At 38.4% G+C, this 14395-nt stretch overlaps 1 protein-coding gene across 1 annotated transcript; it reads left to right on the forward strand.

Annotated features, from left to right (window-relative positions):
* Nucleotides 1–522: 522 nt before the first annotated feature.
* On the forward strand, nt 523–7540 carry LOC108874686 (uncharacterized). The gene is made up of 6 exons (XM_051070969.1): nt 523–596; nt 2255–2283; nt 3546–3658; nt 6026–6126; nt 6441–6494; nt 6623–7540. The coding sequence occupies exons 3-5, from the start codon at nt 3546–3548 to the stop codon at nt 6461–6463; spliced, it is 237 nt and encodes a 78-aa protein (XP_050926926.1). The 5' UTR covers nt 523–596; nt 2255–2283; the 3' UTR covers nt 6464–6494; nt 6623–7540.
* The last annotated feature ends 6855 nt before the right edge of the window (nt 7541–14395 follow it).

Here is a 14395-nt window from a genome sequence, read left to right on the forward strand (position 1 = left end):
GTTTACTATCAGACACTCAAGACAAAGAAATACAACTTAATTCCATTTTAATTATGTAGTGCCGAATCACAACAGAAGTTATCTCAAGGCATTTTTCATATAGAGCTGGTGTAGACCGTACTCTTTATATTATTACATTTACAACAGGAGACCCAACAGTTCCCACCATGAGCAGCACTAGGTGACAACTGAGTGGAGAAACTGGGTCCTGTCAGTGATCAGTAATGGTGCTGCAGCATTTTGGATCAACTGCAGAGTCTTCAGAGACTTGTTGGGGCAGCCTGATAATAATGAATTACAATAGTCCAGCCTGGAAGTGATTTTGCATCAATGCTAATAAAACAACATGAGCGTTTACCTTAAAGACTTCTTCAATTATAATTTACAAATTATTCTAATCTTCCTCCTCCTACTTTTTGATAGTTTAGGTCAAATAAGGTTACAATGCAACTGTGAGAGGGTTGGTCATGGTCTCTCTGTCCTCTATTAAAATAAAATCACTTCCTCCTGACAGTGTTCACTGCAGCTACACACTCCCCAAAGAACAAGAGGACTGACGGCTTCAACCCTTCAGACACCTGTCACCACCAGAGCAGGTACATGAAATAAAATTTTCAGTCCTCAGGGCAAAGACTTCGGCTGCAAGTAATGATTATTTTCATTATCAATTAATCTACTAAGGTTGTTACATGTTTCTAAAGCCAAGGTTTACATTCTGAAGTTGATTTTTTAAAGAAAATGTCAAATGTTGTTGTCGAGTCTTTGCTATTTATTTTCTGACAAATCAGCTTAACTCTAAAAAGATGTTCTGCTGGAGGAGCAAAGCTGAACATTTACCATGATATTACTTTCAATATTTAGGAATACATTTTAAGGAAATTACTCCTCAGCTCACTGCTGACACTTTACTTTGTGATTGGACTTTAAATAATAAACAGTAGAGATCTGAGAACTCGAGGGTGTAACATTAAACATCTAGAGAGTTTCAGAGTTGGTTTAACAACGTTTTTGGAAAGTTTCAAGCCTGTTTCACCTCTGATGCTGGGTTTTGTCAGGTGTGGTCAGAAATTAGCTCAGTGGCACCTGTTGCACCTGTAACCACACCCACCAGTGATGCACTCGTCAGGTATCATTTTGCTCAGTGTCACTGTCAACAGCTCAGCAATAACTACTTTAGTTTGCTTTTCAATGAAATAAATCTTAAGATAATTAACATTTTATAGTGAAGAAACTTCAGAACTATAGAGTCCTGCACAAAAATGCTGCAAGGGTGCCACTTAGTGGTCAACTTATGTACCCGCACATTAGGCTCAAATAATTTGTTGAAACATTGATCATTCATAAGATTATCAGAGCTTTGTGGGCGGTCATCCACATTTTCATGAATGTCATTATCGTGACCAGCGCCTGGATTTGGTGTTTTTACCTGACAACTCTTCCAGACTCTACAGCTGACATTACTGCCTTACACATCCAGGTGTAAACAAGTTTTTATCAGCATCAGGAAATATAAAGTTAAATTTGTTGTCACTGTAGAGGGATTAGTGTAGTGCCCGTTCAAACTGTGCCTGTCAGCAGAGGCTGATTGCTTGGCCCGCATTTATCCAACTTTCTTCATGCTCTGCCTTTACTTAAACCTTAGCATGTTCACGCTGTAAACTGTCCAGTAGCTGCACTGCTCTCGTAGTATAAATCCACCTCCACAACTCCAAATGTCTCCTGGTTAACTGTTTTAGAAACACATCAGCTATAACCAGGGATATGATGGTAGATGTGTCTTTGTTAATGTGTTCCACTGGTTTCCTGCACTGTTGATCAAACATTAATTGTCCTGAAAGGCTCTCAACATAAAACAATGCTGCAAATTAATACCTTGTGAAACTTAAATCACTCCTATTAAAAACTGAAATCCTTCTGCATCTCAGTGGAAATATTTTGTAACATGTTATGTATTATTTATGTCATGTGTAATGCAGTCTGTATGATTTTGTTTACTTCCCCTTTTCCTCTGAGATCACAATCTTCAATCTGCAGCTCAGGAAGAGGAAACAGATTTCATGAAAATGTCAAAAGCACAAAACACTTCCTCAGAAACAAAGGACAAAGTTAGAAAATGTGCAGAATGTGATTTTTAAATCATGTTTTAATTGGTCTAGAGGCTGAGGGTCCAAACGTTCTTATCAGTGAACTAACAGTTTAAATTAAACACCGTTTGTAATTTCCATCTGTGGGTGTGGTGTCCTTTCTGTTTTAGATCAGAACCTGTTGGCAGCAGCAGTGAAGGTAAGTACTGCCATGATTCTGAACCTGTTGAAGTTGGACACAACTTTCTATTTCCAGTTTTTACAAAGGCAGGCCAAGTGTGGGACATAAATCTTTACTGGCGACTCCAGGAGCAAAGATTAATGTTAGTTATCAAATGTACTGGAATTAAGTGCAAAAGATTAGTCATTAAAAGTAAAAGTTTCAAAACATTTTAAAAATACCTTCAACTAATAAATTTAAAATTCATTTGCCACATTAAATTGTTGGCCATGCCAATAATGCGTGAGTAAATGGTGCAAGGACACCACTTAGTGGTCAACTCAGGTAACTGCATGCCAGGCTCCAATACTTTGTTGAAACATTGGTCATGAAAAGTTTCATTAATTCAGCTGCTGTTTCTCCGTGTTTTAGCCTTTACCATTATCAAATTATTACATCTGTGGCAACAACTCTGTTTCACAACAGTTCCATGCAGATGGTTAAACAGCTAGATTGAAGCTAAATTGAAACAATACAGGCACTTTTTCCTGTGGTGTTTCCAAACACTTCTGCAGATGCAAACACCTTTTAACAGCACCAGGAAATATTCAGTTAAGATTTGTTTGTTCTCATAGAGAGACTAGTGTAGTGCCTGTTCAAAATGTGTCTGTCAGCAGGGAGTGATTGCTTGGCGACTTGCGACTCCAGGAGCAAAGATTAATGTTGATGATCAAATGTACTGGAACTAAGTGCAAAGGATTAGTCATTATTACAAGTTTTTACCACAAACTGTTGGCCTGCTTGTGCAGGGATGATCATGATGTTTTTTCTGTCATTAAGAAAATGTTTTAAAAACTATTTAATGGACTGTAATTAATTTTGATCCTAGATCAAAGAATCCTAATGACCTAATAACTGACACCACCAGCAGGTCAAAATTTCAAGTTGAATTCATGAGATGATACCTTAACAAGTAACGGCCTAAGTCTGCTGTACTCTGAGCAGGGTTCTAACAATTAGAAATGTCAACATGTTGACATGCTCACTCACAATATCAGGACATTAATATGCTAAGTATCACATGTTGTATTGTTTTTGGGATCAGGCTCAAAGCACAGCTTCAGAGCTGATTTGATTTCAGTAGCACAGTCTTTCCGCTGGTACCACCCTCAGATCACACTGATAAATAAATCAGGTATATGGGTAGCTTGGTGTTATGTCCCTGTGTTAAACAGGTGCAAAAGACACCTACAGCAGCTGAATATATTTTTAAAATAATGTGTTGTCGATCTTGTGTTCAGATGACTGGATTCTCCTGGACGGCTCTGACTTTGTCTTTGTTGCTGTTTGCTGGAAACAGTTTTGCTGTGGACCAGAATGAACTCGCCAAAATTGTAGATGCGATCTGGGAGAAGTAAGTCCACTAGTTCTAAAACATTATATAATACTGTATACAAGGAACTCAAACTAGAGTGGACAGAGCATTTTTTTTATCTAGTGTAGTATTGCAGTCATTGGCAGGTTTTCCTCTTGCTTAGTGAGCTGCTCACTGATCTTGATCACCCATCTACCATCACTCTCATTTAATATGTGCTTAGAGCTGTAATAAAGTCCACTACTAATAAGATAATCCTTTATTAGTCCCACAATGACACATTTCCCTCTCTGGTGTTTCGTATTGAGAACCCTTCACCAAAGAGCCCCTGGAAAGATTTTATTGTGAAGCAGTCTGTGAACACAGCCATAAATAAAAAGATGTAAGTAAAATAATAAAACCTTAGAATATCTGGATAAAATAATAAACAGCAAGGTACAGAGACCAAATAAAAACAAAGAAAAGATGGAATCATGTCTTAATGACAATTAACCAGGTACAGAAAAAAGACAGGTCCTTAGCCATCTTCTAAATATATCAGTGGAACAAGCTCTAATTGTTAGTGGCAAACTATTCCACTGTTTTGGGCCATGAAGGGAAAATGCTCGATCACCTTTGGAAGTGGAATAGCAGACGAGCAGTACAGAGATGTAACTAGTACAATTTTCCCTTAATCTACCTCACTAATTTCAGGTGGTGTAACGAGTCAGCAACAGGTCCCAGTACAAGATGGTTAAAGTGGGTCCTGCCCATCACAATATATCATAACCCAGAATTCCACTTTGGCACATTTTTGAAACTCAAACTGTCCATTACTCCTTATTTAGACATAATTTAGAAATGTAACAGAGAGGTATGAGTCAATAAGTACATGCTTGTATGTGTAAAACTATTACATGTGTTGGTGAATGAATGACATCAAGGACACTGTGGAGCAGATGACTTGGTTAACACATTATTATTCAATTCAATTCAATTCAATTTTATTTATATAGTGTCATATCACAACAACAGTCATCTCAAGGCACTTTTCATATAGAGCAGGTCTAGACCGTACTCTTTAAAATAGGTATTTACAGAGAGAGACCCAACAGATCCACCATGAGCAGCACTAGGAGACAGTGGCAAGGAAAAACTTCCTTTAAGAGGCAGAAACCTCGAGCAGAACCGGACTCAGGGTGGGCGGCCATCTGCCTCGACCGGTTGGGTTAAGAAGGAGAGAGAAGGGGAGAGGGGGGGAGAGAATAGCGAAAGAAGAACATAGCATAACACAGGTTCCATATCAGATGTAAGATGAGGCCAGTAATACAGCAGTAGTAATGATAGTAGTGATAATTAAAGTATTAACTGCTAACACAGCAATACAACTAATAGCAGTATAAGTATAAATACTTACTGCTAACCATTTAAGTGCAGTTGCCTAATGTATACTGTACTCAGTGCTGGAGATGTTTGAGTTCTTTTGATATGGTCAATGCACCTGCATTAACTACATTTATGGTAGTTACGCCTCTGCAAGGAGGTGACATTTAATGTCCCTTAAACTGGTTCTTGCAGCCAGGCTTCAGCACATCATCGATATCGATGACTTGTTTGAGGCAGATGGCCGCCCACCCTGAGTCTGGTTCTGCTCGAGATTTCTGTTTTTCCTTGCCACAGTCTCCTAGTGCTGCTCATGGTGGATCTGTTGGATCTCTCTCTGTAAAGGTTTATAAGATAAAGAGTTCGGTCTAGACCTGCTCTATATGTACAGTGCCTCGAGATAACTTCTGTTGTGAATTGACGCTATATAAATAAAATTGACTTGACTTGACTTGGTTTCTGTGCATACATGCTCACCAGGTGGAGGTATGAAACTTAAAGAGTGCAGAGTCAATTTATAGTATGTAATGTAATTTCTTCAGATTCAAGAACACATTTCAAAGTTTGTGGTATAAATATGGGAGCAGAAGGTTGCTTCAATTTGGCAGGAAGAGGAAAAGTAAATGTTAACATTTGTATCATGCTGGTGTAACAGCTTTCTAAAGTAAAGTAAATTGTCATTGACTGTATATGAATCAACTCAATTGTCAGGTTATTCAGTACATTGAAGGCACAGTGGCAAAATACAAAACAAACGTATGTCATTAAATGGAGAGTATTACCCACTCTGCACACAATTGTTCCTCTTAGTACAAATTGTGACAGCACTGCTCCATCAACATCCCATGTAAACAAAAGCATGTGGACACAATTTACAATCATGTGTAAATGGCTGGGGAGACATCCCTACTAAAGAGTATACATTTTTGGATCTCGTATTTAGATTTTCTATTGACTGGACTTGTAGACAAGTCTCATGATCTCATTTCTGTTGCATTGATGTCATGCAACCTAGTAATACTCTGTGTATATTTCCTTTTACAGGTTCAATGCCAGGAGGATGTTCAGTATGGCAGTGAGCATCCCAGAGAAGGAGAACAAGCCAGGAAGTTATGATTTCAACCAAATCCTCACCACTGAGAACGGTGTCAGTGTTAATGAAACAATACGAGAGGGCAATGTGTATATGGTAGACAGGATAGTTGCAGCCAAATTTAAGCCAGGGAAAAAAGGAGATGATATTCATGCTGAGTATCGTGTACTACAAAACTTTAAAGAATGGGATGATAAAAACAATTTTGATCATGATCACGATTTGTTGCTTTTCTATGTCCTCGGATCCCCATGTTACCATAAATGTACAAGTGAAACACATCCCCAAAACATCCTTAGAAATCTAAGTCTCATTAAGAAATGGAAACATTATGCTTTTGTGTTTACTCTCATATCCATATCCAAGAATCCAAACATGTCCACTACTGAGGCGCAGAGAGCTGAAGCCCTTCAAAACCTTGTGAGTAAATCAGGTCTCGAACTTGAGAACATATTCCGTTGTAAAAAGCCAGATGATCAAACAAATAATCCAATGCAGTGCACCAGCTGCCTCAACTAATGGACAAGTTACACCTTATTGTGTCTCAGATGATATACAACCTAGGCGCAACACCAGCCCATCCATAGCAGCCATTAACAGCAGGGGAAGAAGCAACAGAAGAAGCAACCAAAGAAGCAACCAAAGAAGCAACCAAAGAAGCAATCGAAGAAGCAACCAAAGAAGCAACCAAAGAGGAAACCTAAGAAGCAACCAAAGAAGCAACCAAAGAGGAAACCTAAGAAGCAACCAAAGAAGCAATCAAAGAAGCAACAGAAGAAGCAACCAAAGAGGAAACCTAAGAAGCAACCAAAGAAGCAATCAAAGAAGCAACCAAAGAGGAAACCTAAGAAGCAACCAAAGAAGCAACCAAAGAGGAAACCTAAGAAGCAACCAAAGAAGCAATCGAAGAAGCAATCAAAGAAGCAATCAAACAAGCAACCAAAGAGGAAACCTAAGAAGCAACCAAAAAATCAATCAAAGAATCAACCTAAGAATCAACCTAAGCAGCAACCAAAAAAGCAATCAAAGAAGCAATCAAAGAAGCAATCGAAGAAGAAGGGGCCGTGGTTAGGGTAGCAGATAGGTACAGGGTCTTGAAACTGCCATGATATGATTTAGGTCAAACAGATTTGCAGGGACTTGCAGGTTACAGGTTAGTGGCTTTGGTGGCTCAAGCTACTGCCCATTCTGTTTGGCTAAAGCTCCACTCCTCTCCTCCCTAAGAAATAGAATAACTAGAATTACGGCCTCCACCAACCAGAGCAGAGGCAGGAAATATGGTCACAATCTCCCCTTTTATTCCAAAATAATGACCAGAAAAGTGCTTTTGTAGAACATTATGATGCCTCAGTGAGGTTCACTTTTGACCCATTGGATGTAAAATGTCATCACTTAATCATTTTGTCCTATTAGACATTTGTGTGAAATTTTGTCATAATTAGCGTGTGAATTCTTGAGTCATTCTTGACTCAAGAATTCACCTAACATTCATATCATTTTATTGTTTTTGTTTCCAATTCATTTAATATTTTCTCTCCTGAAACAGAGAAAAGACAGATGTATATTATCAAACCACCACAATAAAAGCTTCCTTCTGCTTCAAAGCCTCATCTCATTTTACCTGAATGCCTACTCACTATTTCCATGACGTCCCTTTCTGCACCTAAACTACCTGTATCTGTAACTCTGGACTTCTGGCAGTTATCCATCATTTTTAAAGTGGTCAAGATGTTGTGACCTTAAACTTTATTAATAAATTCCTACTTGTACAAATAACTAACAAAGTATGAATAAATGACGAAGGTTATCACTAACGATGTGTTTTAAACACATTCAGAATAGTCTGTACTGAAGCCTCGTCTTGATGAGGCACTCGTCAGGCATCATTTTGCTCAGTGTCACTGTCAAAAGCTCAGCAATAACTAATTTAGTTTGTTTTTTAATGAAATAAATCTTAAGAAAAGTAACATTTTATAGTGAAGAAACACAAACAATCCTGCATGGGTGCCACTTAGTGGTCAACTTATGTAACTGCACATTAGGCTCCAATAATTACAGTTTTATGGGCGGTCATCCACATTTTCATGAATGTCATTATCATGACCAGCAACTGGATTTGGTGTTTTTACCTGACAACTCTTCCAGACTCTACAGCTGACATTACTGCCTTACACATCCAGGTGTAAACAAGTTTTAGCAGCATCAGGAAATATGAAATCCTTCTGCAGCTCAGTGGAAATATTTGTAACATGTTATGTATATGTTATGTGTAATACATCCTGTATGATTTTGTTTACTTCCCCCTTTTCCTCGGAGATCACAATCTTCAATCTGCAGCTCAGGAAGAGGAAACAGATTCATTAAAATGTCCAAAGCACAAAACACTTCCTCAGAAACAAAGGACAAAGTTAGAAAAGAGACAAACAAAACAAAAACATGGGTCTGGTGATGTTATCCTGAAATAACCTCCTGGGGACATTGACAAGATGGCTGTTGAGTGGTGAGACTTGCCTATAAGGACTTTATCATGACACATAAGACAAAACATTTAATTCCAACTAATTAGTTGTAGCTGAAAAATGTGCACCGCAACAGCTGAGCAAAGATTCAGTGAAAAGTTTTAAAAGACTGAAGTCTGACTGAAGCCAACCTGCCAACTACCAACATGCTGCACATGACACTTCTGAACATTACACCCCTGCTTCATATGTTCATTAAACTGGATTTATACTAACAGTTACTTGGCCTTCAACAGAGTCTCATCTCTCCTGACACCTTCACCAGCCCTAGGAAGATGAGAGGTTATTTTTTATTCTTTAACAGTAGATCCTGAATTTATTTATACTGTTCACAGCCAACTGAGTGTACAGGACTGTAGTGTGGTAATAAAAGTAAGTGGTGTATTTAGCTCTGCTGTGGAAAAACAATTGTAATAATTCAACTTCATACTAACCTGAGTTAAACAGACTAAAGCAGAGATAAAGAGAATATTGTGGAGGGAGGAGGAGAACCCCATTGTTTTGGGGCAGTTATAAAGAGTCATGTCCTCATAGTACTTAGTCCTGGATCATGGGACAGACAAAAGTCTTTGAGTCTTTGTTAGATAAGAAGGGTCAAGACCATTTAACACTCTGTAGACAAACATCAGGAGTTTTAATTCAGCTCTGTCTCTAACAGTGTAGGCAAGAGAGAATGGGACTATTTGTGGCTCATCTCTCTTCCACTACTGTTATTATTCTCCTCATCCTGTTTTATTTTCTTTCATCTTCTTTTGTGTTTGTCTCTTTTCTTTTGTGTGTTTAAAGCACTTTAGATAAACTGTGTTGTATATAATGTGCTCCTCTGTTTCTGAGCAACAGTTTGTTTTGTGTTTTTGACAGTTTTATGAAATCCATCTGTTCATCCTGATCTGCAGAGGAGGATATTTCAGCAGAAACAGGGAAGGAAAACAAAGTCATAAAGGTTGCATCACACATGCTAGAGTTGTTACAAAATATTTTCAAATGCAATTTAGTCTGTTTGAAAGGTAAATTCATACAGCACGTATCTCCAAGATGTGTAAACTTCTTCACTAAGCACTCTTACTGGTGTTTACACATCACAAAAGCAGGAGAACAGAGCTAAAAGTATTGAGTGAATATTCATTAGATGGAAACAAACACACTGTGTATGTAAACTGGTTTACCAACACATCAGCCATAATCAGGGATACAGTGCTAGATGGGTGTGGAAAAAAACATTTGTCCATTCAGCGATTAATATACTTTAAGTTAAAAGAGACAGAAGGTTCCGTTTCATGAAGAAATACAGCTGTGTTTTGTTAGAAAATCAATTGTAAAGGAAAATAGAAAAGGACCTATGATGGAGCCTTGAGGTACACCACAGGAGACGCGTCACAGAAAATGATCAATCACAACTAAAACTAATAAGGACTGCAGGTCTGTCTATTCAAAATGATCGTCCATGAAGCACTGAACAGTCAATATTAAACCTGCAAAGGTTATGAGGCTACAACATCAACGCTACAGTCTATGTTGAACTTCCCAAATCAAACTGCAGAATGTCCTTCTCATCTCCTTCCTTCTTTGGGACATGTTGAAATAAGACATGGTGCAACTCTGAGGGTTTGGCCATGGTCAGACTCTGCCTCTATAAAAATGTCATTCCCTTCAGACTGTACTCACTGCAACAGCAGCTTGCAGTGAGAAGAAATCTGAGTCAGCATCTGTTAGACGTCCTTCTTCACCACAGCAGGTAAAGTACAAGGAAATAACCTCAGGTAGGTAAATGAGGGTTTTCCTCTCTCGTAAGACTGAAAGACTGAGAAATACATTTCATATTGACTTTACAATTCAAAGGTACATTATCTGGTTTTTGTACAAAACTCTGAACCAAACATTCATTTCACTTGATGGTTTGGCGATGTGAATTTTTCAGTCTGGTGTTTGTAGCTTGGCAACAATGTGTTTGAATTGAGACAACAAACAAGTTTGAATTAAAGACAATAGTAGTTTTTTCTTTCCTGTACATATATATTTATATTTTCTTACTGGGTCTATACTAAAGTCTCATTAGTCCTGGTAACTTTCAAATATTTCAAAGCTTTGTAGCTCCAGAAAAACTGATTAAAACTAGACCATGTAACTGAACAGAGGCAACAATGCATCTCCAGGTTAGATACCATAAGTTTTCTTATTAATATTTTCAGTATAGAATACTGTAATAATCAATTAAATTAAATCATTTCCAGAGTAGACATGACTCTGATGTTGTTGCTTCTTTAACTATGACCTAATGAATGACTGTAAAGACTCTGCCTCCTGTTGTTTCTTCTCCTTTCTTCCTCCACTACCCTCTCTGCAGTACAGAGCTGAAATGATGAACCAAAGGAGACTCCCCCCTCTGTTCCTCACTGTCATCCTCTGGCCTCTCACCATGGCCCACCTCTGGAGACACGTGCACCGACGACTGTCCGTTAAAACATTACACCTCCGATCATGATGAGCAGTGTTATGACGGCTGTGAAGAGCGAGGGTACGACTACCACTGGTGCCACTCCACAAAGGGCTGGGGTTACTGCTCCCCAAGAAAAGATGTTGATGACAAAAGGCAACGCCTGTGATGAAGACTATCCCTGTAACAAATATGGAGGAGATTATTACTCGTGTCGCCTGGAGGAAAGGAGGCTGGGGCAGATGTGGCCGAGTGGAGTCAAAGACAACGATTCATCAAACCACAAAGCTGAAGGACTGCACTGATGACTGTCAGTATCATAAGTCTGGGAAGTACTCCTGGTGCCACACTGAAGATGGCTGGGGCTACTGCTCTTCTAATCCAGACCACACCTACAAAGACGTGACCTGTCGCCCAAATCACAAGTGTGGAGCCTATGGCCAAACTTACAGCTGGTGCTACACAACAGACAACAATGACTGGGATTACTGTGGACTCATCAGTACCAGAGAGTGCAAATGTTCCCACAACCACCGCACCAAACGGGCACCTCCTCAAAGAGAAATCGAGAGGAGGGGGGACCAGAATGGGAAACAGTAATGAGCAAATTAACATGAAGCATGAATCTCTGCATTAGCAAACATTATGGTCTTTATCAGTTGCTGAAGAGTCATTCAGAACCAGACGTTTCATCAGTAATGAGCTTGCATTATTCCATTTTAATTATTTTTGCTGACTTTGTGAAAAAAAAACCTTTGTACCCGTGACATTTCTGAAGATTACTCTTTTCCAGATATAACTGTAAGTATATGGCCATTTTCTTAAGTCAATCAGCTCCTAATTAACTAAGCCTTGATTCTGTTTTCTTTTAAATGTGATTTCATATCTTCTTAAGGTCTACTTTTTTATATATATCCATGGCTCTGTGAAGAATGGCTTCATATCTAAACAGTGATATATAAATAAAGCTGCCTTGCTGAAGCACATTACAATACTGGTCATCAGATTAAAACTGTGTAATTGTACTTTGAATCAGTGTCCAAAGTCAATATACTGTAAAAACAGAAATATGCTTGATATGCAAAAAACATGACAAGTTTGGAAAACAAATATCAATCTGTTTCAGATATTACCTTATTGTCTCTGCCTGTTGTTGTTGTTGTTTTTAAACAAACAACATGGTGAAAACGATGACAGATTTTGAATCCACACATATCTTAAGTACTTTACTACACCTCCAGGAAAAGTCCTGGTTTGTCATTGAACGCATCTCAGGGGTTCAACATGTCTCACAAGCATAAAAACAGAGTCGTTTAAGGCATATGAAGGCAATCAATGATGAACAGTGGTCAGAGTACACTGTGGAGGGGCACAGAGCTCAAATCCAATTTAGTTTTCAAGTCTGTACTTAACACAAAACTGAGTTCAATCTTTGTATCAAGTCACCACAAACCACTAATCACAAATATACACAACAGAGGATCAATGGATGGTCCACACACAGACCCAACGGGTCTGAACCTGCAATTTATGCTGGAAATAGTCAAAAAATAAATCACGGAAGTCGATCACGGACGACCAGGAACAGACACACAAAATGATGCAAAACAAACACAATGACATGCTAAGCCACCACAAACTTAAAATGAACAGAATGAAACACAAAATGACAGAGACGCACAGTGTCTGTAAAGTGAACACAGAGATGTAAAGAGGTGTTCACTGTCTTAACATCCGTCCATGTTACGGAACCACAACTCATGTCAGAGACGTTGAAGTCCCAGAAACACAAACACACTCTTACCCACGCTATTAAAACGATAGAAAAGGAAATAAGGCCAAAAGCTATCATCAAAAGAGAAGGCTAATTCTAATGCTTACTGCTAATTACTTAGCTTGTTAGCCTTACCTTCTTCACAAGTGTGATCAGCCTCCAGCCTCACTTGCGTTCGACAAACTCAGGGCAGTGGTTGAATACTTCAAAACTCCTCTGCTATTCACCTCTCCTCGACCTCGATGGAAAACGTCCTGAGGTGAAGGAAAGATGTGAAGGAGAACTGATCAGGAATTAGGAAAAGAGAACTGTGGTATTTAGAGAATCCAACTGCACTTAAACTAGGCTTTTAAAAATGTTTTTAAAAATTCAATACAGTGACGAACTTTGTGCTGTAGGCCACTGTTCAACAAGGTTTCCTGTCCAACACAGAATCACTGCTCCTGAAGAAAGGATGTTTTCAGTTTTTACACAGAGAACATTTGATCATCAGTTAAAGGTTGCTTCAACTCTGAGTCCTGAGGAGAAAAACAGAAACAGAAAACATCAGGAACTTTTAAACCTTCAGAATAAAAGCACAGAGAAATTATGGGTATTAATGTCCCCAGTAAAGTAAAAGACACTAAATCCCCACAGAAACCAGTGTGTGGACTAACTGGTCCTGGACTGACTGGACAGAAGAAGCTGCTCTGACTGGAGAATTAACTCCACCAGCTCCTGATATTTACACAACAGCAGTGGATGGAAAATGTGTTGTCATTTGATTTACTTCTCTAAAATCACTTAAAATTTGAACTAACTTTGGTTGGAAAAGGCCAAAATGAAGAAAAACAAACTGACAATTATGAAATGGGAAAAAAAATGCTTTTTATATTATATGTAATCAAACAAATGTTTGTACTGACAGAATAACCGCATTGTGTTGATAATTAACTTTTTATATAACATATGGGCTAAATTCAGTTAACAGAAGAAAATGATCAACTTTGGGAATCTCATCAAACTTGTCGCCAACACTCAGCTGTACCTGGAGGTGAAGGAGTAAACATGGCTCCTGTCCTCTGTAACATCATCTCCATCATTGATGAGGCAGGCATCTATAAAAAACATAAAAGGTAGTGAACAAATGAAGATATGCTTCAGTTTTGCATGAATGAATTTGAATGTTTTGAATTTTCAGATAAAAGCATGGTGCATCTCTGAGTGTTAGGCTAATCTCCTACTGCACTTTCAGATATATCCAAAGTACTTTATCTTATGTTTGTGTTTCTATGACGTGACTCTGCTTCACATTACATGTTCAGTATATCCACTTTATACTACAGAGTTTCATACAAGTGACCAAACACTGAAACACATCAAGTCCTTATTGTCATGCAAGATAACAAAGACACCGTTTGTCAGAATCTCTTCCTCATCATTGTTGTATTCAGTTCAAATGCATGTATCCTGCTTTAGAAAAATGCTTATTAGACATCAACATCTGCACTATAATAGAATTCAGGTTTGGCTTTTTCTAAAATGTATTTGCCAATTTTGAAGACTCTGAAACACAACACAGCCACAGTAGTGTGTTTACTCTACTTGACACTTG

Source organism: Lates calcarifer, linkage group LG5 (genome assembly GCF_001640805.2).
Source record: "Lates calcarifer isolate ASB-BC8 linkage group LG5, TLL_Latcal_v3, whole genome shotgun sequence".
Taxonomy (NCBI): domain Eukaryota; kingdom Metazoa; phylum Chordata; class Actinopteri; family Centropomidae; genus Lates; species Lates calcarifer.

What these genes read in the sequence shown, in the direction of transcription:
- LOC108874686 (XM_051070969.1), top strand. Translation starts at nt 3,546, where the DNA reads ATGACTGGATTCTCCTGGACGGCTCTGACTTTGTCTTTGTTGCTGTTT. An exon ending in GTAGATGCGATCTGGGAGAA is followed by an intron (nt 3,659 to 6,025) that starts GTAAGTCCACTA and finishes TTCCTTTTACAG; the next exon opens with GTTCAATGCCAGGAGGATGT. An exon ending in AATCCTCACCACTGAGAACG is followed by an intron (nt 6,127 to 6,440) that starts GTGTCAGTGTTA and finishes TCCATATCCAAG; the next exon opens with AATCCAAACATGTCCACTAC.